Source organism: Borostomias antarcticus, assembly GCF_949987555.1.
Source record: "Borostomias antarcticus genome assembly, chromosome: 21".
Lineage (NCBI taxonomy): Eukaryota > Metazoa > Chordata > Actinopteri > Stomiiformes > Stomiidae > Borostomias > Borostomias antarcticus.
The window spans coordinates 2,618,453-2,643,837 of NC_140254.1; the positions used below are offsets into that span (position 1 = coordinate 2,618,453).

General features: G+C 45.2%; 1 protein-coding gene across 1 annotated transcript in view; it reads left to right on the forward strand.

The window, feature by feature from the left end:
* Nucleotides 1-25,385, forward strand: part of trappc9 (trafficking protein particle complex subunit 9) — a 247,302-nt gene that overhangs the window by 13,438 nt on the left and 208,479 nt on the right. Inside the window, exons 9-11 of the mRNA XM_084455432.1 lie at nucleotides 611-754; nucleotides 12,773-12,899; nucleotides 14,138-14,283. Coding sequence (XP_084311558.1) covers nucleotides 611-754; nucleotides 12,773-12,899; nucleotides 14,138-14,283 — 417 coding nt within the window. The remainder of the gene's footprint in view (nucleotides 1-610; nucleotides 755-12,772; nucleotides 12,900-14,137; nucleotides 14,284-25,385) is intronic.

The following is a 25,385-nucleotide window of genomic DNA, read 5'->3' on the forward strand; positions in this document are numbered from 1 at the left end:
TTGCACTGCTGTCAGGCCAGAATGCCATTTAAGATGTCTGGTGGTTGTGCTCTTCGACAGAAAATAACGTCGCCTGAATTAATGCCGCAACAGCCCAAGTGTTGTGCTTTTATGGGGAATTTGGAAAGCGACTGTACTAAAAGTGCTATAGAAGTGCTGTTTAAATCTTAGAGTAATCATCATCAGTGACTCGACTGTATCTCGCTGAGTTTAAAGTGCATTACAACATTTATATCAGGGGACGGAGGACACTCTATGTAGTTAGGCCTGGAGTAGCCAACACGTAAGTTATGTTCCGCTTCATTCATGCCACATTCATGCCTTGTGTTACAATAGGTGTGAATATCTTTTTTTAAATTTATTTATTTAGATATTTTTTAAGGCATTTCTGCTTTATTAGGGATGGGACAGTGTAGGTGACAGACAGGACTAGCCTTTACATGGTAAGCGCCCCAGCTCATTGAGCTACCGGGGCGCCCCGTGAATATCAGTTTTAATCAGGTATCGCTTGTCTATGTGCCCATGTCAATGTATTATATTCTCTCTCTCTTTCTCTCTCTCTCTCTCTCTCTCTCTCTCTCTCTCTCTCTCTCCTCCTCCCCCATCTCAGGTACCCACTGTGGCTGGGCGGCTGTGCAGATGCGTCTCCTCCATGAGCTGGTGTACGCCTCACGGCGCATGGGCAACCCTGGCCTGTCTGTCCGCCACCTGTCCTTCCTGCTGCAGACCATGCTGGACTTCCTGTCTGACCAAGGTCAGTCTGGGTAGCCACTGGCACGCTACTCATTAGCACTGTTATCCTTCAGTATCTTTCACGGCCAGCTGAAATGCAGTCCGAGTAGTTAAATAGTTTATACTCGGTCAGTGCATCTTTCTGTTCACAGAATTTCCCCCTGGTTTAGATTTGGCAGTAAGCCCAGCAGTCGTCCCTGTATCTCAGTTAACATGGTGTTATGCTGGCATATAATGGTCTGTGTCAAGCTTAACCAAATCCAGGCCTGAGCTGCCAGGATTGTGGCAGTTGAGTTTGCGCAAAAATCCCATGGACTCAAGAGATAGGCGTTCACTCAAGCAGCCCAGCCGGCACTCCACTGACTACACAGTGGAGGCCAATGTAATCCTTTGCTGGAAAGAGAGAGAGAAGGTGGGGGGGGGGGGGGGGGGGGGCAACGTCATGAAATATTCAACACTGCCAGCAAAGGCCTGTGGCACTGCCAGGTCAAGCACCCATCTTACCAGCATCCTAGGCTCCCAGAGACTGTATTTCTCTGATAGGCGCCCCAAAGGTAGACACATTATGATGGAGCAAAATGTATCTTCCCCCTGTAGAAGCTCGTGCATGACGAGCTTGGGTAACTGCATTACAGCCAAAACCTCTTTACTTTTCAGTTAGTTCTGAACGGTGGCTTTTGCAGACTCTGTGTAATGGCGCGTGCACAAGCAACTCCCCCGCAAGCTGCGGTTGCATGCGCCCTCCTGCCTCCCTCCTGTCTGGCAGTGTGATGTCACCAACAGAGGGAGGTTATTTTAGATCGCTGTATCCCAGCATGCTGTTGGGGATGAGTGGCCCCTTGCAGGGCTCCATGCGTGTGTGAGGTGGGGGGTGGGGGTAGGAGGGTGGGGTGGTGATGCATATGTGTGGAATATTGGATGGCTCTTCAGGATGTCCACGCAGATGCACACCCATCCCTCAACATGATTGTATGTCACAGTAAACACAATAAAATTCTCAAACTTCAAACTCCGTAATGATGCAAGTTTCCCCTTTTAGCATGCTGCTCGTCATTATTCCCGCTTTTAATGTCAGCTGCCAGCTCCCAGCTCCTGCAGAAGGCTAGGCCCAGCCTTTGATTTTCTGGTGCAGGCTTTTTCAAAAGACTTTTCTGGGGTAGCACCTTTTCAAGTCTTCGCCGTGGTGACATTCAAAACACAGTTCAAATGTTGTAAGCCTACCTTTGTAGCGGAGCAGGAATCGAAGATAACGCTTAGCTGCTCTCTGCCTGTGGGTCACGAGAAGGTGATCAGCCAAAGCTAATTACCGCTATGTCATCCTGTCTGTCCTGACGTCTCTGGAGCCTCGGGACTGCCTGGGAAATCAGGCAGCTGTAATAGAGTTAGGGGGATGGAAAAAGATATAGAGGGGGGTGGGTGGGAGAGGGATGATGAGGAAAAAAAGAGGGATGGGGATGGAATGTGTGAGCAACCCAAAGCAAAACAAAGAGAGAGGAGAGGGGCTAGATGCTTCATCTTTAAGAGCAATAAGGCTATAATCAATATCTTTTACTGGTTAGCTTTGTGCCATAGCAAGGAAACAAGGCTCAAGACCAGTAGGTTGTTGTCTGTAAGTGAGGAAAAGGACTGTTAAAAACAAGTTTGCTTTTTATGAGAGCTATTCTTAGCAAGGGTGGTGAAAATGAATTGTGCAGTCCAAGCACATTGTCAGCTCACAGCGAGCAGAGATAATGGCACCTAGTCCGATTGAGAGCAGTGTTACTTCTATTTCTGGTGCACTGCTCCTGTATAAAGACTCAACCTCCTACCCCACAAGCATCCGGTAAATTTATGCTCACCTTTAGAAGTACTTTCTCTTTAATTCTTTATCGGATAATCCTCAATGTTCATGCCTACAAAATTTATTTTAGATATTGGTGGCCTAATTGGAATGAGGCTTATTGTCTCTTGGACCCAACAGGCAAGGTGTTACTGTCCCCACATGTAAGTGATGTAATGGCACTGCAATTCACACCATAACCCCTGACAGACTGGCTCATGCAATCTCCTACCTACTCGCGCATTATGAGAGGAGTTAGCCTGCATAGCACTGCACAGTGATGTCTGATTTCTGAACCCAAAATGTCCTCACAGTTCAATAAAGAAACCTGAGCTCATGTATCCTCCCACGCAGCTTCACACTGTTCCCCAATGCCTTTCCTCCGTTCAGAATAGAACACCGAACTTATGGAAGTCAAAACCGTTCCCCCAGTGACGGCCAAGCCCTGCACAGGGTGATAACTGCTCTGCTGTTGTTAGCTGTTTTGTGGTTGGAGTTTTTATTCCGTTTTGTTGTGTCTGTGGCTTCCAACACTTCGGTGAGAACAGGTTGAATGAGTCAGCATGGCGTGTGACACCACCGTCCACAGAGACCCTGAGTAGAATCTATATCCCTATGCACTATGTTCTGCTCAATCTGAGTGGGGGGACTATGACAGCTGCTGTAGGTTTTAGAGATTCTGCTTGAGGAGCTGGGAGTTATTCATCTGTGCTAAAAGTTTTTCTTTCGTGATGAAGAATCATCCAGAATCTTCCACTTCATGACTAACCTCTGAATGAATGAATGAGTTGATGAAGTTACTGTGGGCCCGGGCACTTCTAGTCTCCCTCCTTCACTACTGAACTGCAGTTCCAGATATATGGGCACTCCATCATGTTAGACGACTGCAGTAAACATCTATGTCCACTGTCAGTTTAGTAATAGTCTCCCATCCACATTCAGTTGTCCAACACAGTTAGCTTCTTGGGGTTAAGATTAAATTTTTCCGCCAAGTGTAATTTCATTGCAGATGACCCCTCCTCCTCTAAAATATAAATTATTCATCATTGATTTGACAATTTGTGTGTGTATTTTGTCAGCAGTTTTCACATCAAACAAAGCTGGGCAGTTCATCTTCAGGGACATTTGGCAGAATTTCTCTGTTTTATTGAATCTGCCCCACTGTCAAAAGGTATTTGAGGCCTCAGCTGTCTTCTCTTGTCAGAGTCTGAGTAAAGAGGCACCTCAAAGCATGTAAAAATATTCAAGAGTCACCAGAGGCTTCTACCACACACACACCACACTTCCACTCGCTGTATTTATTTATTTATTTTTGGTGGGGGTGGGGGTCAAATTGGGGAACTTAAAATGCTGCTGGAGAAAGATTTTTTGTCACCAAGGGACATCACAGTGAGATACACTATATTGCCAAAAGTATTCACTCACCCATCCAACAGATGACAGAGCGGGGTCAGTGGATGCTGAGGCGCATAGTGCACAGAGGTCACCAACTTTCTGCAGAGTCAATCGCTACAGACCTCCAAACATGGCCTTCAGATTAGCTCAAGAACAGTGCGTAGAGAGCTTCATGGAATGGGTTTCCATGGCCGAGCAGCTGCATCCAAGCCATACATCACCAAGTGCAATGCAAAGCGCCGGATGCAGTGGTGTAAAGCACGCCGCCACTGGACTCTAGAGCAGTGGAGACACGTTCTGTGGAGTGACGAATCACGCTTCTCCATCTGGCAATCTGATGGACGAGTCTGGGTTTGGTGGTTGCCAGGAGAACGGTACTTGTCTGACTGCAAGTGTGCCAAGTGTGAAGTTTGGTGGAGGGGGGGATTATGGTGTGGGGTTGTTTTTCAGGAGCTGGGTTTGGCCCCTTAGTTCCAGTGAAAGGAACTCTGAATGCTTCAGCATACCAAGTGATTCTGGACAATTCCACGCTCCCAACTTTGTGGGAACAGTTTGGGGATGGCCCCTTCCTGTTCCAACATGACTGCGCACCAGTGCACAAAGCAAGGTCCATAAAGACATGGATGAGCGAGTTTGGTGTGGAAGAACTTGACTGGCTTGCACAGAGTCCTGACCTCAACCCGATAGAACACCTTTGGGATGAATTAGAGCGGAGACTCCGAGCCAGGCTTTCTCGTCCAACATCAGTGTCTGACCTCACAAATGCGCTTCTGGAAGAATAGTCAAAAATTCCCATAAACACACTCCTAAACCTTGTGGAAAGCCTTCCCAGAAGAGTTGAAGCTGTTATAGCTGCAAAGGGTGGGCCGACATCATATTAAACCCTATGGATTAAGAATGGGATGTCACTTAAGTTCATATGTGTGTAAAGGCAGATGAGCGAATACTTTTGGCAATGTAGTGTATTTTAAATGAAGGTCATGAACATAATGTAAGAATGATTGTGTTTGAAGTACCAAAGACCTCTTATGCTTGCCTCGCTTGAATCACTTTATGATTTTCTTTTCTTTTTTTTGTCACTGTGAAATCTGCAGCCGACAGGCCTACTTTTATCTACGGAGTTGAATTGGCTGAGTCCTATTGACACACTGAGTAATGATTTTGTACCAAATCCATTTTCAACTCTTCTTTTATTTTTCATCTATTCACCACCGTGTTATATTAAAGCAATGTGTTCAGAGTTGTTGGTATGAGGGAAGGTAGTGATAGGGAAGGTAGTGTGTACCTTTGGTTTGCAAGAGGTCCTTATTGGACAGGTCAAGGCTAGTCAAATTTACTCAGGCCTATTTGGGCACTACCACGGTACATTACTCAGGTTGACAAAGGAAGTGGGGGTAATGTAAATGAATGCTTCATTTATTTCAGATTAATAAGAGCCATTTTGGGCGGCAAACAAGCGGGTTTGGTATAGTATGCTCTGCATGTGAAGTATGCTCTGTAATTGTGAAAATGTCAGTTTGATGGTTTCATATGATTTGAGTGTCCTTCTGATGGCAGTAAGATTAGATTTTTTTTATGACTAGTGTTTTCTGAAACATTTTTGGGTGACACTATCAGGTGACGAGGCCTATTTCTTCAGTTACCTCCTGCTGAAACTTGTCAAGGGTGAAAGTGAGTCAGCATGATCCCTGGTGAATTGGAAAGCTTCATATTCGGTAACACACAGGTAGGAAGAGGGAAGCAAAATGTTGCTGATTGATGTTACAGTACTTGCCTTTAAAGGTGCTCTGTTCGATTTACTGCACTTTTTGTATAAAAAATAAATAAATCCAATATATGCAATAAATAGATCCAGGGGAGTCAGAACTATCTGTACAGAAAATATAGCCAACGGTGTAGTGGCTGTGGAGCAAATACAGAATTTATTTTTATTATGAGCGCTTCGCCCCAGCGCTTCGCCCCACCCCCTGAACGGCACCGTATATAAGAGAGGGGCAGCGTCATCTTGGTGTACGTTTGAGACATGGCTGTTGGGAATAGGCCTATATAGCTAACGTTAGCTAAACATGGCTGAGAGAAGTTATAGTCCGGGAGCAAAGACACCACGGTCTTCGGCTAAAAAAGAGTCAGACAAAAGAAGATCACGTACACGAATCAATATTGGGCTGGCTTTTACTATCTGGAGAGAGGTTGCAGCTACTTTGGGCATCAAAAGCGACTCAGAGCTCGCTTTTCTTCTCCTTGATGCATAAGTAGCTAAATTCAGGTTCATAAGCAACGTTAGCCAGCCCTAGTCCCCCTACAATGTTAGCTACCATGTATTTCTGTATTATACATATATATATATATTCATATATGGAGTGAAAACGGCCACTTGTTTATATCTGATATGCTGCCACACTGCCCCATCTAGTGGCCGAAAAAAGAAAAGAGAAATCGAACTAAGCACCTTTAACATAATACGTACATGCAGTAAGGTAATCACATGCTAGCTGTAGCACAGTGAAGCTGGGCCTCCAGCCACCAGTCCGTCGAGCTCCTGAAGTTTGCGGATGACACCACCTTCATCGGACTCATATCTGAGGGAGACCAGCTGCTGTCCTGGCGTGGCCAAAACAACCTGGAGCTCAACGCTCTCAAGACGGTGGAGATGATTGCAGACTTTAGAAAGAAACCAACCCCCACCCCCCCATCGCTCTGAATGACACCCCAGTGACCACTGTTGACTCCTTCTGCTTCCTGGGTACCACTATCTCCCTGGACCTCAAATGGGAACTAAACACCAGCTCCCTCGTGAAGAAGGCACAGCAGAGGATGAACTTCCTGAGGCAGCTGAAGAAATTTGGACTACCAAAGAAAATTATGGTGCTCTTCTACACCTCCACACCTCCTCCATCACCATCTGGTACTCCGCCGTTACAGCCAAGGACGGGGCTAAATTTCAGCACGCCATTTGATCCGCCAAGAAGGAGGCCAGGGCCGCGTTTCCCAGAGGCATCGTTAAGGCATCGTAGCGCTACGTGCTTCTTAAGAACGTCGTTAGGTCCACCTCTAGGTGGCGATTCGTTTCCCAGAACCTTCTTAAGCCAAGGTATACCTTGGCTACGAAGGCTCTGGGAAACAGCTCCACCCAAGGTACATCGTAAATCGCCCTTACGATGTACCTTCCGAAGATACATTGTTAGCCCTCCTTGGAGCCGAAGCGCTGTTTCCCAGAGCCTTCTTAGCCAAGGTATACCACAGCAAAGGGATACGTTACGAAGGGCGGTCGGATCCCATCGTAAGCTGTCCCTTGGCGATGCGCTCCGTTCATCCCGTTATAGTTTTAGCTCGATTAGAGCAAAATTACATTAAAAAGGAGAGTTGCAATACAGCGCACATCTATCTATCCTACCTGCGCGATTCACATCATTAGTGTACACAAAATACAATTAACTTGAATGATGAAAATAATGTCATGGAGCCTACAGAACACATCATGGGAATGTTGTTTTTAAAACTTTTATTGAGCCAAGCAACATATACGGACTATCCATAGCCTAATATAATCCACTTTGTGAACAACAACAACATTTTCTTATGTAAAGGGATAATTTGATGACATGACTTTTCTGGATGTCTTTATATATTGTCAGACAGATATCCTGGCGAATTGATTAATCCAATGAGGCCATCTAGATGAATAGTCAAATATCCTCACACACGCTCCAGAATATTGTAGAAAGCCTTCCCAGAACAGTGGAGGCTGTTATAGCTGCACAGGGGGGACCAACTCCATATGATGCCTATTCATTTAGAATGGGATGTCATGAAAGTTGTAATGTGTAGGTGGCCCAATACTGTTGTCCTTATAGTGTACTTTTCTAACAGATTCACAGTATTTAGTGATCTTACAAATGCTGTTTGTTATATTGTGTGCCTTCTTCAAAACCTCTACTGTTGTAATGTGGCAAGAAACGACAAATATACAGGATAAAGGGAACTTGTTTAATATTGGCTGGGAAAAAACATGGGCAGGTTTGTTCTTCAGACAAACACACTTTTGTCCTGTAACAGGCTGTCTTTTTCCGGGGTGGGGTTGTTAGACCCATGCCCAACCCCCAACCTGGAGGGCCAGTTGTTGCTTTTCGTCTGGCCTCTACCCTGAACCTGCCCGGCATGGTTGAACCTGCTGGGGGGTGACCCCCCCACTGGTATAGCCTTCATGGTCATGGAGGCACACAAGCCTTCCCACCACGACAAGGTAGCAACACGTAGGAAGGATGAGTGGTGTGGTGAGTGTATGTAGTGTGTGTGCGCAGTGTACAGTGGTGTGTGGGCAGTGTGTGGTAAGTGTATGTAGTGTGTGTGGTGAGTGTGTGCAGTGTGTGTGGTAAGTGTATGTAGTGTGTGTAGTGTGTGTGGTAAGTGTATGTAGTGTGTGTGGTGAGTGTGTGCAGTGTGTCTCAGGCATCTGCATCATCTGCAAGGGAGGAAAATTAAATTAGCGACATTGAATGGAATGCATGCAGTGTGGGAATAGACAGAGTATACAAAATACACACTTAGCCTACCTGGAGTTGGCAGAATGATGGGCACTGATATGGAGGGCCACACAAACTGTGCCTCTGCTAGGGCCTGCTGCCGGTTCTGCAGGTCCAGCCTCTCACGCTGCACACCCAGCCTCTGCCTCCCCACCTCCAGGAGCTCCTCGCTGCAGTTGCACCTCGCATCCGTGGTGTTCAGCTGCCTCTCACGGGGGGCGGGGGGGGGATGTCATGGGGTGTGTGGGGAGAGCGTGTCGACGGGGTGGAGCTTGGGGTGATTCAGCTGAGGACTGGAAGGCTTGGGGTGACTCAGCTGAGGGCTGGATGTTGGAGGGGCCCTCTCCAGACTCCAAATCAAGGCCACCAGTGATGCCTTGGGAGGCTGTGAGGCCGATGATCGATAGGGCCTTCTCCTCCTCCGGGGTGAGGGAAGGCACGGTGCTCTGCCTCTCGGCGCACTGCCGCCCCCGGCTTTTGGCCTGACTGGCGAAGTCCTGCCATTTCTTGCTGACGACTGTCCACTCCCTGGGTGGCCCAGGAGTGGAAGCAGCCATCCGCGCTACAATGCCCGCCCATGCAGCCTTCTTCAATGGGCTATATGCACAACTCCAGTAGACTACTTCCTGAAATTAGACATGCTTCTTTATTTCCTGTCTTACACTATTGGATGAAATGATTATTCAGGAATTCCTGAATAATCATTTCATCCAAAGTGTAGGACAGGAAATAGAGAAGCATGTCTAATTTCAGGAAGTAGTCTACTGGAGTTGTGCATAGGCCCTACTGGTAGCCGCCAAACAGGACGGCCTTCGGCTGCTCCACCTCGTCCAGCATGATCACTAGTTATTCTTTGGTGAACGCTATCACACGCTTCCTCTTCATATCTGCCATGTCGCTCAATGTGCAGTTACCCTTGTTTTTTTTATAGGCCACATGTGCCAACACCGGTGCCTGATAGATTCAATTAGTCATCGTATCCGCGCGAATTCTAACGTGGGAATGCTACTGCCACAGGGGCAATTTATATGGGCATTATACCTTTGTTTGTATGATAACTAAATCAGTGGTCATTTTGCTATCATCATTGCCTATCATCATTAAAGTATTTTTCCTGGCCTTTCAAGACATCCTCGACGGGGCTTATATGTCCCGATCCGATCCATGCTCTTTCTTGGATATTTTATTTGATGTAATGTAATTTGATGTATGAATTGGGACTATCACGAGGTCTCGCTTTGACTCTTAAATACATTAGCAGATGAGCTTTGGGAGGCATAGCTTCCTTTTTGGTAATATTTAGATAAATAAAATAATTAAGACGGCACGTATTATATTGGCACGTCATTTCTGTGACTTTACGAATGGCCATCGATGTGTGCCGCATCGATTCATTCTTTTTTCAGCACCGCGCCCAGGGACAGCACCTCTAACGATGTATCTTGGGATGGACCTAACGATGTATCTTGGGATGGACCTAACGATGTATCTTAGGATGGACCTAACGATGTATCTTGGGATGGACCTAACGATGTATCTTCAGGCGCCCACTAAGGGATAGTCTGGGAAACACTCGTAGGAAAAACTGTCCCTTCGCCAAGGTATACCTTGAGAAGCGTCGTAGCGCGGAGAAGTTCGGCAAATCTGGGAAACGCGGCCCAGGAGGATTGCAGCCGACAAGGCTTGTGTCTACCCCCGCCCCCCCCCCCCCCCCCCCCCCCCCCCGTTCTACTGTACTACACATATACACACTTGCACATGACCTGAATGTATGTATAGAACACATCACACCGCACATACATATATACACACACACACACACACACTCACTTACACATTACACTCTGCATACTGTATATACACTGACTGCACTACCTTTTGTATATTGTTCTTTTTTTTTTTTTTTTTTTTTTTTTTTTTTTTTTTAAGCTTATCCTCTTTTTGCACTAGCTTTTTGTACCCAGTCTTTGCATGTCTTTGCACTGTCCAGTCTTGTCCCTGCACCCTGTCTAATGTTGTCTCAATGTAATGCTCCACGACTGAAAGCAAATTCCTAGTATGTGGAAAAACTGCATGGCAATAAACAGATTCTGATTCTTCTCGACAAGTCCCTGTGAAGATGTTACTCCTCTGAAATACAGTAGTGTGGGTTTTCCTTCTGCTGTGTTTGGCTGGTAGTCAGCGCTCCTGTGTTCTGTTGGTCTCTCCTGCTCAGACTCTTCCTGGCTTATGCTTTGCCCGCCTGGGCAAGTTTACAGTGCAGAAACCCAGGAGGATTCTGGGGACCAGTCTGAGTGCATTTCCCTCACAGCCCCAACCGCGCCTTCTTGGCTCTGAAGGCCGGAGTAATTCAAAGACACGTGTTTGTAGGCATGAAAAACGGCGAGGCTGAGAGTGATGATGCAGCACAGCGGTAAACTTATTTATTGACGGGGCAGTAAAACCTCTCCATGTCTTACCTGGGGGCAGGGGGAGAGACACCCCATGATCTACACTATACGTGGGTGATAATTAGTGTTGATGAATTTCACACACCGGGACCCTTTATGGTTTAATTATACCATGGCCTGGGTTAATACTCTTTTCTGATTGGCCAGCAGACGTGCGTTAAAACCGTGTATACGCACACGTAGTTCGGCTGAAGTTTAATTACCGGTCTAAATTAATGCGCCGGCTTTGACAGCAAGCCGAATGAGCTAATCCCATAGCCTGCTGTACCATTGCTAGCTAGCCATGAACGAAGTGTTGGATATTTGCTGTGCAACGCATCCATTGTCCAGTTGTCAAATCTATTTGCCCACAAACTCTTTATGATAGCCATAGCTCACTGTCCCCAAATCAAAAACTGTTTTTTCACTTCGTGTTATAACGTGGTGGTGCACGTTAGTGGTGTAGTAGCCAGATATGATTTTGTAACATCAGTAGAGTTGCAGTAAAAGAAGCCAGACGTATGGAAAACGGTCTCCGCCTCGTTTATTCATTTACAGTATATACGGCATCCAAATATATCACAGTGTGAAGAGGCAATTGCTGGATTCTACAACGGAGAGTTTGGATACTTGATTCTGATTGGCTAGAAGCAGTGGTAAAATACTCTGTAACCCACTGCTGCGACCGCATAACAATTAGTATTAATGCGCCGGCAATCTCATTGACGAGGCCATTGATAAAATCAAGCGGTAGGCTATGCTTTGCGTAGCAACCACTCGCAGCAACCTCGCCTTTATCGTATCCTGTTACAAAAACGCACTCATCAGTCTGACTCCAACACTTCCCCTACCAGCAAAAACGAGTGCTCTGGAGAGCTGTTTTAATAACTGCACCATGGCTGGAAATATTCAAATAAACGTGAACCACCCAAATTATGCCTTATGGCTTATGCGAACAAGGCCAACCCAAATAGGCGAGATAGCCTATGTTGCCTGGCAACCATTTAATTCAGAACTATAGCTTATCGCGGAAGATTTTGTAAATACTAAAATGATAAGAATGATCAATAAATAAATGATTGAATGTTACTACTGAGTGTTTTTTGTGAATATATATATGTAGTAACCGTTGTAGAAAAGCAATTGACCACTCAAGGCAGTGGGTTACAGGGGATTTTACCACAGCTACGGGGGTTTTAGGCCCTCCACTATCGCGTCGGGCCTAACAACGCCCCGTAGCTGTGGTAAAATCCCCTGTAACCCACTGCCTCGAGTGGTCAATTGCTTAAGTAACACACACCTGGGACCGCATATCATTCCATTTTCAGTACTAATGCGCCTCCCATTTGATCCAATGCATTGTAGTTGTTGCTTGGCAACCCATTTGCTAGGGGAACTATTTTTCTCGGCGGAATTGAGGGAATGATGCTTCGTTTTGAATAAATGTTAATATTTTACATTGCAGTGTGTCTATTTTACACTAATAGCTGTAGTAACCGTTGTATAAAAGCAATAAACCTCTCAAGGCCGTGTGTTATAGTGATTTTATAACAGCTAGGGGGGTTTTAGGTCTAACAACGCCCCCTAGCTTTTATAAAATCACTATAACACACAGCCTCTCGTGGTTTATTGCTTAATTAAGGCACTTCGCCGAGGAAACCACCCTCCGCTGCGCATCGGGTAGTTCTTCGCCTCCACGTCGTGCCTTAAAACCGTTTAACGCACATTTACTCGTTGATTATCTCTTACATGTCACACACAATATACAGGATGGTGCTGAAGAGAAGACAAAAATGTAATTTTATCTGACCCGTTTCCAATTACTGCTTCTCTTTCCAACATGCCCCTCCCCCTCTCATCTCTACGGTCCACAGAGAAGAAAGAGGTGACCCAGAGTCTAGAGAACTACACCTCCAAATGCCCAGGTGGTATGGAGGTGATCTCACTTCCTGATGGACTGAAGCTGTCTCCGGTTCCATTTACCAAGTTACCCATCGTCAGGTAAGTCACTGTTGGGGGGATTGTCAATGGTCTGGAGTCAGACTTCAGTGGCTGAGTTTCTGTGATGGCTGCCACAGCGGTTGGAAGGATAACTCGGTTGAGATATTGTCTCCTCTCAAATTTGTCAGGTTATTTGTTGTTATTTGTGTGGTGCTGGGCTCCATTCCCCATTCCATCGAATAATACAGAGCTATAGCTGTTTATTGAAGAACTGCATATTTCACATGACAACATGATTTAGCTTCTAGTTGTAAATATATTTGTATTTGTGTGAAATAGCCTATTACTCATGAATACTGTTTCCAGTAAGAATCTTATTTCAGAGAACAAAAATGTATGTCATCCATATGTTGCCTGCCTGCCTTTGTTGCTTTGGAAGCACCATTTACAGGTTCCATGTTGAAAAGGTCCTCTTCATCCACCTCCTTCCAACCTCCTCCTCCTCAACCTTCACCCAGCCCTTCCTCCTTCTCCTCAACCTTCACTTAGCCCTTTCTCCTCCTCCTCCTCCTCCTCCTCAACCTTCACCCCCCCCCTCCTCCTCCTCAACCTTCACCCCCCCTCCTCCTCCTCAACCTTCACCCAGCCCTTCCTCCTCCTCCTCCTCCTCAATCTTCACCCCCCCCTCCTCCTCCTCCTCAACCTTCACCCACCCCCCTCCTCCTTCCTCCTCCTCCTCAACCTTCACCCACCCCCCTCCTCCTTCCTCCTCCTCTTCAACCTTCACCCACCCCCCTCCTCCTTCCTCCTCCTCTTCAACCTTCACCCACCCCCCTTCTCCTTCCTCCTCCTCTTTTTCCTCCTCCACCACCTCTGACTCAACCTCCTACTCCATCCCCCAACTTGCGTGAATGGTAGTGTTGTTAGTAGGGGATACCATCTGTTACTGGCGGCAGGGGGGATACCATCTCTAACTGCACCTCATGGGAGTGTGTGTTTCAGGGAAGATCCCACCTGCTTATCAGTGTCTGGGCCTGGTGGCTGAGACAGGCGGAGAATGATAAGTGGCCCACTTGCTCTGCTCTCACCTCAGAGCTCACCGTGCGCCAGAAGCAGATAGATGAACTGGAATCTCTGGACGCCTCCACCTCCACTTCTCAGAGATTTATGTGCTGCCATCTGATTGGCACAGGCTGGACCAGAATCCATCTAGTTCTCTCTGGACCTTAATGGATACGGCCAGATACAACTGAATGTTTTCTCTACCTCCCCCCCTTATTTTTCTCACACCCAAATAGATCAGTGAAGCTGCTCAATCTGCCCGTCAGCCTGCGCCCCCACAAAGTGAAAGGCCTGCTGGGACAAAACATGTCCACCGCCAGCCCCTTCATCTACTCGCCCATCATCATGCACAACCGTGGAGAGGAGCGCTGCAAGAAGATAGGTGGGTAGGCTCACACGCACGCACGCACGCACACACACACACACAGGGCCGGACTGGGTGAATATTTCATGCCGGGAGTGATGCCCAAGTCAGACCACGAGCCGAGCTGACGCGGTGAGATGGAACAGTTTTGTTTTGTTGACGGGGGGGGGGTGGCAGGCCACCCACCGCGTGCCAGGCCATTCACCGCGTGCCAGGCCAGTTGGCCGCGTTTTGCAACCCAGTTTAGCGATAACACCATTGAGTTTAGGGTTAAGGAAGACCCTAACCTTAACCCTAACCTTAACCCTCACCCTAACCCTAAACCTAACCCTACACTTGACCCTCACCCTAACCCTAACCTTAACCCTAAACTCTATGGTGTTCTTGCGAAAAGTAATCTCACCGCCAGGCCACCGGGAAAACTCCCAGTGCTCCCGATGGCCAGTCCGCCCCTGCACACACACACACCAAGGTTATCCTCGAAATTAATGGAATGGTGGTCGTGCTGGGGGAGATTAAGCCCTTTCCCAGCACACTGACCACGTAGTGGGTGCCATGCCAAAGTTAAACAGGTTTAGACACAAAAGGTTTTAGAATAACATAATTTAGCAAATTCAACCTCTCAACACTCTTTACTAACTCCATAATTAATCCCAGGGTCTCCTTGACTGGCTCTCCACATATAACTGGCTCTTCATTCCCAGCATATGCCAATTTCCATTTTGAAGGATCTTTCTAACTCTCCTATATTGGCAGACGTGTGTCTCTGACAGAGCGTTTCTCAGCACGAGTTTGCCCAGGCTTTTCATAGAAATCAAAGGAGTGTGAGTGTGAACTCTCCTCTTCCAGCTTATCTCCTTGGCATGATGAAATCAGATGGGCATGCCACAATGGCTGTGGTTAAAAGTGTATTTTCTATTTGACTCAAATCACTCTCCATTCAAATTTAAATTAATTTTGGTCTTCCTTTGAGTGTAGTTGTTCTGTGTTCTGTGTGATTGATATATCTTATTCTTTATGTGGCTAGATTACATTAAGGCTGGGACGAAAACACGGCCCTGGAGTCTTATCCAACCGCCTCTGTATATATAACAATGTTTTTGATTTGGGGGGGGGGGGGGTTGCTGATCGATTTGTCGACGGGGGGGGGGCTGAGCGAGTTTAGCCTAGCGGCCACCTGGAGGGCAGCGGCCGTTATCACCGGCGGCCGTTCTGTGATTCTCCAGAACCTACAGATGGCAAGCACGGCCCTGCATTAGGGAGTGATAGCAGGGATAGGAGAAGCCATGCGAGCGAATGACAGAACCCGGAGATGTAGAGTACAGGGGGAATAAAAGGAGAGGAGACCCAGGACTGACCTCAGCCAGCGGCCAGGCACAGGCACAGGACAAGAGATGGGTTCTTCGGGGGGGGCTGCAGGGGACAGGGTCTAGGGAGCACACGGTGGGGCAGCTAGATGTAACAAGGTTAGGACCTCATAGAGGGGAGGAAGGTAGGGTAAGGTGGGGACCTCGGAGAGGGGAGGAAGGTAGGGTAAGGTGGGGGGGGGGGGGGCGGGGGGGTGCAGGGTCCAGGGAACCTCGTTAGGGGAGGGGAGGAAGGTAGGGTAAGGTGGGACGTGGAGGTGGGAGGGGGGGGGGGGGGTGCAAAGAGGGAAGAGAGGGTGAGGTTGGGGAGGTGGTGGTGGAGAGGTGTCAACCAGGGGATGGGAGAAAGAGGATCTGATATCATTAACTTTCTTGTCAAAGAAGAGACAGAGAGGAGAAGATCAGAAGCAGTATCACGGGGTAGGAGAGAGAAGGATTCAGGGGTAGGAGGGGCAGAGGGAACAGGATAGGAGATTAGCTACAGGAGTGTAGTATTTTTGGCATTCAAATGATTTGGTAATCCTCATTACTTTCATGCTGTGCATATATATGTTATATAAATGCATTAAATACAATGAATCATGAGGCTTTTTCTGAGTAAACATGAGGGGGAATCTTTTGTACAGAGTACATCTTCCACCTGATTTATTTCTTTAATTCCTTTGTTCCTCGCCAGCCTGATTGACAGTTGTGTCTTAATCGGCTGACAAAAAATATTTGAATTTGAATAACTGCTTAATGAGCAAAGGGCTCTTAATATGATCAATTATTCATTGTTTTAATTTTATTGTGGCCCCCTGCCTACTCTCCTGCTAGTCTGCCCTTGTAAACGAGGTATATTACCTTTACCTTCTCAAAATTTGAATTACTACGCTCTCCTAATAAATTCCCCCAAATGCCTCAAGGGGAGATTTATCGGGCGCGGGGGGGGGGGGGGGGCAAAAGGAAGGCAACATGTTCAAGGCTAGGCAGGTGTGACTCACTCCTCTCCCCCTGACAGGAAATCTTTGGGCTCTGATGAACTGCAGCTTGTTTGCGTCCCGTCTGTGGCGCATCCATTTCTATGTTTTATGTGGTTTCATGTCATCATCTAACAAACTCAACATTTGACTGCATATTAGATGAGCAGTAAAGACGCCGGCTGAGGAAGATCAACTGGTGAGATGAAGCTACAGTAGAACAACGATTGCCGCCTGGTGGCGTGGGCGTGTTGTCATGTTTGCTCTTCAGGTCCTCAGTACTGAAAGGAACGTGATGCCAAGTCAAGAGCATCACATGACACCCTAGCACACGAGTTCAAACTTTTCATCAGTGAGTGATGGCAATTATAATCTTAAGCATAGTGGCGAAGCGTTTAAGTTCTCGATGTCTATGATATAGCTGACCTGTAGTACAGCAGTGTTGGACGTACCATCAGCAGAGCTTCACGGACTGAGTCAGACATTCCCAAAGCTCAGTATGGCGTCTCAGAGATCCCACACGCCCCTCTGCCTTGGAGTTGACCACCCCGCTAATTAGTTTAGGGCTCTCGAACTTCCTCCCGCCCTCCTCTTGAACGGTGTGACACGCCCCTGGTGTACTGTAACTGTGAACATGCATTCATCATCACAGGGCCGCCTGTGCGCGGGCATGTCTCCCTACGCTGAGCTCCACATTATCTCTGTTACCACCACAGCTGCTAACATCAGAGCATCACTGCAATCAATACCACACCAGGCCTCCTGCAGCAAGGCCTCACTTGGGATTCAAGACACGTACCACAATGTGTATCGTCTCTCTCTCTCTCTCTCTCTCTCTCTTTCTCGAAATACTGTGCTATTTCATTGTTGGTCTCTCTGCAGATGGAATTGCAATTGGGGCTTTGAAGTGTCCTTTGTTTTTCTTACTTGGAGTCGTAGTCTGAGTATTAGATTGAGAGTTTTATTCACCATTACTGTAGTTTCTGGCCTATATGCGGTTAGTTTGGCTTTGTTGACATTGATGCTGTGACATTGATATCCTCAAACAAGGTTTCAGTCAAAATTTCAGCATTTGGAATAACCTAACTTGTGTACTGGTACTGACTTTGTGACCATAGAAATGTACACACTGTGCCTGTTCCAGGCACAGTGAGAGCTTTAGTTGTGACTAAGATGTGCCAAAATTGTTACTCTCAGGCATTCTGCAAGTGGCACACCGGCAGGCCCTAAACGTTTATTCCAAACAACCCTCTTGCTTCTCTCTCAGTTTGCTGATGGAAAATCAGAGTTACAGTATTAGCATTCTGCGTTAGCTTGTGAAGCTCAGGTGCCTCCGACCCTCAGGATGTATTTGTGTTTTCTGCCATGCTCCTCTTTGTATCACATTCTATAAAGCTGAATGGCTTGATTTTAAGAACTGCCAACTCTGCTGGTATCCATTTCCTCTGATATTGGTGATATTTGTTTCAGCAGTACATATGTGTACAGAGATGAGTTTTAGGAGAGGTTGCCAGATAGTAAATATTTATTCTAAATTTCTTTCACAGCGTTTGGTGATGAGAATAGGGGATAGGGGGGCCTATCTGTGAATGGGACTTAAAGATCCAGTGCCTCACAGTCTGTTTCTATCTATCATGGATGGTTACATTTGATTTGTTTTTGTTTTGCAGTGGAGGTGAGCCTTCCATTTAAATAAGGTGAATATATTTGCACACATTGCCTAAAGGTAAATTGACTCCTTCTTGTGTTTGGTCCTATTTGACTTCTTCCCTCTAATCTAGAAAATATGATTTGAAACAATATATTACTGCTGATCCTATTAGAAAAAAACAACTAGCCTAAATGGAACTCCATACCTAGCAAAGTAATTGGTTAAAAGGCATTGAGGCAGTTGCTATTATACACTGTTTATTGTCGGTTTGTATTTCAGTCATGCTTTCCAACAGTTAGAAAGATGGCACTAGCTAAATTGATGTAGAAATGTATTATTAGGAAATGCTAGTGTAAAATAATACAGCTGATTGGGGAATGAATAGCTCCGTCAACTGGGTAGCTTGTCTACTGTCTAAGTGCCGTGGGCACATGGCCCGCAGACGATCTGTTCCAGAGAGCTGTTGGCTCTGGCTAAAAAGGTGTATTTTCAGGAGGGATAGAGTAGTGCATCCGGGTTTGTACCACTCATCCATGAGTTGAATAAAATGCAGTTAAGGCCGGGAGGAGAGAAGTATAAAAAGGGCATCTGCCTAACGACTGCCATGGGCCGATCAGAATCCATAAATAAGCGTAGCATGACCAGTAACTGTTGTGTAACATCTCTGCTCTGACCCCGTAACAACTGAGGGCTCATCTTAGCCCTCAACTTTTCAAATGTTTAGTAGTGTGTATGTGGACGGGGGTGGCAGGGAGATGACTGAACAGCCAACCAGCCGCTGTCTGTAGCTCACCTGTCTCATAAGGAACACAACCAGACTCTGCTCTATGGTCGTCCTCCCCTACACCCACGTCTCCCAAGCTTTGTGGAGTTCACGCTCATATATCAAGCCAACAAACACTATGAAATATCTATCTCTAAACAGAAAACATGCACTCCTTTATTGATTATTATAGTTTGTGGCTCAGGTATTTTAATGCAACTCGTAAATCAACCCAACCCTCAAAGGTTAAGTCCTCTGTTAAGAGTTTAGGCATTCGGTTCACTTTTTGTCGACATAACTATGTTGCGCTGAGCCCTAGTGGATGCACTCAGTCAACTATAATTGAGACAAATCCTATAAACTCGACTATCGTTATCCAGCAGATGGGCCTGTTTTATGGAAGTGCGTCGTTGTCCTCACATGAGAGCGCTAAAGCCAGCTCTGCTCCTGCAGCTGTGAGGCAGTCACATGAGCAGACCTCATTTAACTATGTTGGAGCCAACCCTCAGCCATTTATACAGGAAAAAAAGGTGTGGGGGTGAAAAAATCCTCTTTTCCAAATACACCACCAGGTCCACTGAGATGAGTAAATAAACATGAGTAATGATGAATTTCCTGGTAGTAGACAGTGATTCCTCTCTCTGAATGTCTCGTATTGGTTGGCATTTGGAGGTTAACGGGTGTTGGGGGTGCATTGGCTGCTGATGAGTTACATTCTGTGAGCAAATGTGCCAGAATTCACTGACTAGGATACATCACTGTATGAAATTAGACTATCACCATGTTGGAGCCAGTGTTTAAAGAGCGGATAAAGACATGAATTGTTTATGAATGTTTGTGTTTGTGTATGTGTGCGTGTTTATGAGAGAGAGACTTTGTGGATGTATTTTGCCTTTGCCCTGCAAAGCACTGAGCCACCTTGCCCAGTTGAGCCTCTAACTGCTAATGGCAGGTGGATTTGAAGTGTTCAAATCAGGGGTAGAGGTGTAGAGATCGCCTTTTCCTGATTCTGTCTAATGAAACAAGGTAGACCTTACTTCGAAACAGGTGGAAACCTGACCACTTTGTTAGTATAAATTGATTACAGTGTTTCCCACAGGATTTTGGGCAGCTATGGGGGGTGGACCTGAGGGGCATTGTTAATTTAAATGCATCAATTTGACGCACTTTGAGAGCAAAATCAAGAAGCTATATCAATTTAATCATCAGACCACATTTGGTTATGAAAGGGGATGGCAAAGAAGTACCGTAATTTAATAAAGCGCACCTGAATATAAGCCGCACCAGCTACATTTAGGGAAAAAAACAAATGTGTACATATACAAGCCGCACTGGACTATAAGCCGCAGGTGTTTTAATATTTAATTACCATATGTAAGGGTTCGTGCACAGAGGGGATTATCGGGAAAGAGATGGCTGTTTGGGGAAGCTTCCATTTTATTAACATTTCAACAAACAAGTTGCATATTTGCATAACTTATTCAAATGTTACCATTTAGTGCAATAGTACGGAACATTTACTGTGCTGTGTGAACTGTACTGTATCACATAGCGTTTCAGACACACAAACTTTCACGTTTAACAGCATTCGAAACGTGTACACTCACTGTGCAGAAATAATACCGTAAACGGTGCGCTCCCAGCGCACGTCCCGGCTTTCTTTTTTTTTCTTCCTTTTTAAAAGTTTGTTTTCCATAATGAGGGTTTGTGCCATGGATGTATTAATATAACTGGATACAGCCACTCCATTCACTGGCCGCTATCAACAATGAAGCCCTATTGAACCGCGCCATCTTGGCAAATTTGTAGTCATTTGACTATTTCCGGTGACTTTTGACTTGCGCAGTTGTGCTTTTCTGGCCTTCCGGTGACTTTTGACTTGCGCAGTTGAGCTTCTCTGGCCGACGCGCGTCCACGAAAAAGTTCACATTTATCTGAAATGTAGACGCACGTTCCCGGCTCGCTCGGCTCTCCCCGCTTTGATTTAGCAATGAAAACCGGCTTGCATATTAACCTGTTTTTGTCAAATATATCAATTGGAGAAATTATTTTTTCATCCAGGCATCTTAGTTTTAACAGGTTAAATATAACTGAACATGTTTCGTTTGCTAGTAGATGGTATTCATTCCGTTCGCGATAACGTTATTGCAGCCAGGCTAAATTCCTCCAGGGAGCCAGTGACCGGCGAGTTGAAGAGCTTCACTCCCCGCCAGCAGGAGCTTTGGCCGCGGCTACCGCATCTCGGATAACCCGCTGAGTTCCTGGCTGCTATTTCACACTCGCCCTTGATCAATCCCAATACCGATCCATGGTAACAATGAATCAATCGTTCAGATCAGATCGGCAGTGCTGCATGCATGTTACAACATCATTGTTAGCTTTATTAACATAACCATAGCCTACATTTATCTCTCTAACGTTAGGCTGTCCATCTTACACCAGTCGGCCATTCGATAGCTGGAAGCGGTCAACGCCAACGTTGACTGAAAACACCCAAACTCAGTGTATCGTTTCATCTTCATGCTACATATCAACTCCTTTACATTGTATGTGAATAAATTCCTGTTATTCAAAAAATATCCCATTTCTGTCCATTCCTGGAAAAGGCTAATAATTGCTGTCAAATGATCACTCCAGTTTATCACCGTATCCCACTACCATTTCAACTATGCACAGGAGGTTGTCTTGTGGTCATTTTCATAAAAAATGATTAGCCTGATCAGTTTGTTGTATGTATTAAGCCCTTTTTGAGCGGTATGCTTGTATTAATAGCTTATAGCTTGCCATACTCACCAACCTTGGGACCTCAGAAATAGGGAGCATTTCCAAACCAAATTGCGGGGCATTAAAAGCATTACAAATTAGACATTAAAAGCATTAAAACGAAATATATATATATATATATATATATATATATGTGTGTGTATGGAGCAATTGTTTTTAATGTTCGACTTTTGTCTATGCTGTTCAGTAAATGTGCATCTGTCCTAATTTATTGTAGCCTATCTACTACACAACCTAGTTCAAATTTATGAATCTCCCGCGGCGTGATCATTTCCAAACCAAATTGCGGGGGGGGGGGCATTAAAAGCATTACAAATTAGACATTAAAAGCATTAAAACGAAATGTGAAACAGCATGACAACATACATATTCCTTGATTATTTGTATGCTGTGTTGTCCCGTCTGAGTTTGTCCTGTTCGTGATTGGTCTCGTGTTCCCACTCGATAGGCTTGCACCTTGACGTTGGTGAGTGGGCTTTAAACCAAGACGGGCTGTATGTGTATGTGTGTATGTATGTGGTTTGTGTGTCATATTCTATTATTGAAATGTAATAACAGAAACAGTGTGCCTCCTCTTATCCTCACAGCTCAAGCCATTTTTAGGAGACCAGTTCACACCTCAACCAGACCTGCTGCTGTTTAGGACCTGCTTTAAGCCCTTTTTTGTGGTGTCCGTTTTCTGTGTTCTGTGTCAAGTAAGCCAACCCACCTTCAATGCAGTGTAGCCTCCACATTTGAATGGTTACAGCAGTCTTGTCGTCTACAAGCAACAGTCTCTGGCTTTGCATGGCAATTTATGTAGTATCATCCGAGTTCTACAAATGCTGTACTTTTTTGTACTGTAAGTAACCCCTCAATTATTCAATTTTACTGGGGAGCAGTGACCATAGCCTACTTGCCAACCCTCCTGACTTCCGCGGGAGATTCATAAATTTGAACTAGGTTGTGTAGTAGATAGATAGGCTACAATAAATTAGGACAGATGCACATTTACTGAACAGCACAGACAAAAGTCGGACATTAAAAACAATTGCTCCATACACACACATATATATATATATATATATAATGTTTCACATTTCGTTTTAATGCTTTTAATGTCTAATTTGTAATGCTTTTAATGCCCCCCCCCCCGCAATTTGGTTTGGAAATGCTCCCTATTTCTGAGGTCCCAAGGTTGGTGAGTATGGCAAGCTATAAGCTATTAATACAAGCACACCGCTCAAAAAGGGCTTAATACATACAACAAACTGATCAGGCTAATCATTTTTTAATGAAAATGACCACAAGACAACCTCCTGTGCATAGTTGAAATGGTAGTGGGATACGGTGATAAACTGGAGTGATCATTTGACAGCAATTATTAGCCTTTTCCAGGAATGGACAGAAATGGGATATTTTTAGAATAACAGGAATTTATTCACATACAATGTAAAGGAGTTGATGTGTAGCATGAAGATGAAACGATACACTGAGTTTGGGTGTTTTCAGTCAACGTTGGCGTTCACCGCTTCCATTTATCGAATGGCCGACTGGTGTAAGATGGACAGCCTAACGTTAGAGAGATAAATGTAGGCTATGGTTGTGTTAATAAAGGTAACAATGATGTTGTAACATGCATGCAGCACTGCCGATCTGATCTGAACGATTGATTCATTATTACCATGGATCGGTATTGGGATTGATCAAGGGCGAGTGTGAAATAGCAGCCACGAACTCAGCGGGTTATCCGAGATGCGGTAGCCGCGGCCAAAGCTCCTGCTGGCGGGGAGTGAAGCTCTTCAACTCGCCGGTCACTGGCTCCCTGGAGGAATTTAGCCTGGCTGCAACGGGAACGCGTCTCGCGAACGGAATGAATACCATCTACTAGCAAACAAAACATGTTCAATTATATTTAACCTGTTAAAACTAAGATGCCAGGATCAAAAAATAATTTCTCCAATTGATATATTTGACAAAAACAGGTTAATATGCAAGCCGGTTTTCATTGCTAAATCAAAGCGGGGAGAGCCGAGAGAGCCGGGAACGTGCGTCTACATTTCAGATAAATGTGAACTTTTTCGTGGACGCGCGTCGGCCAGAGAAGCTCAACTGCGCAAGTCAAAAGTCACCGGAAATAGCCAAGTGACTACAAATCTAGCCAAGATGTTGCGGTTCAATAGGCCTTCACTTTAGATTTCGAATCCTGGGGGCTTGGTTTGTGCATGAAAACTTCCTTTGCACACACTGTCGCTCTCGTAATGTCTGTCTTGCTCTCGTTCTGTCTCTCGTACTGCATTTGGTTCCACATTTGCTTTCGGTGTTCGCGCGAACTGCCTGTCTCACACACTTTTCTGGCCTCCGACCTTTCCTGCTGGAGCCCGCCGCTTAAAGGTGGGGGATGTGGACTGGCCATAGAGATAGGTTTAGAAGTATGGAGTCAAAATTAGGCCAGAAAGCATTGTAAATGTAAGTGAAGTATTGTAAACGTAAGTGAGGTATTGTAAACAAAAATATATGAATTGTAAATGTAAGTGAAGTATTGTAAACGTAAGTGAAGTATTGTAAACAAAAAATATATAAATTATTACTTAATTATTAAAAAATAAAATAAAAATTGCATTTACAATACTTTTTTGTGTTTACAAAACCTTTTCTGCATTTACAAAACTTTCTTGCGCTGCAAAACATTCTGGCCTCTCTTTGACGTGGGGGCGGGGTTAGATGAGTGGCGTGTCCAGAGAGGAAGAGGCGGGGTTTTGGGATGCCCACCGCCATATATAAATCAAAACCATAGAAGAAGTCCAAAAAACGTTGAGCAGCGCTCATATGGCGGTGGGCATCCCGAAACTCCGCCTCTTCCTCTCTGGACACGCCACTCATCTAACCCCGCCCCCACATCAAAGAGAGGCCAGAATGTTTTGCAGCGCAATAAATGTTTTGTAAACGCAGAAAAAGTATTGTAAAGGCAGAAAAGTTTTGTAAATGCAGAAAAGGTTTTGTAAACGCAAAAAAGTATTGTAAATGCAATTTTTATTTTATTTTTTAATAATTAAGTAATAATTTATATATTTTTTGTTTACAATACTTCACTTACGTTTACAATACTTCACTTACGTTTACAATACTTCACTTACGTTTACAATACTTCACTTACGTTTACAATTCATATGTTTTTGTTTACAATACTTCACTTACGTTTACAATGCTTTCTGGCCTCATTTTGACTCCATATAGAAGGTCCCCTAGTGGCCGTTAGCTGTAAAAATCCATAGATTAGCCGCACCGTTGTATAGGCCGCAGGGTTCAAAGCATGGGGGAAAAAGCGGCTTATAGTCCGGAAATTACGGTAGTCATACACAAATCATGGTAAACGAGACAGGACTTTAATAACTATATCAATATTAAATAACATCCAGTGTCGTGCCCAGTCTTTTTTTAATGAAAATACAGGTAACACCCTGACAAACAACTCGATGTGCCAAAGACCACATTTCCATCTACTGTACAAAAGACTATTTAATGCAACATACTGCGGGACATGAGCCCATGAACTAAAAAATATCAGTTCTGAAAAAGAAAAATCTGGGGGAAAAATGTGCCAGTGGAAGCTGAAA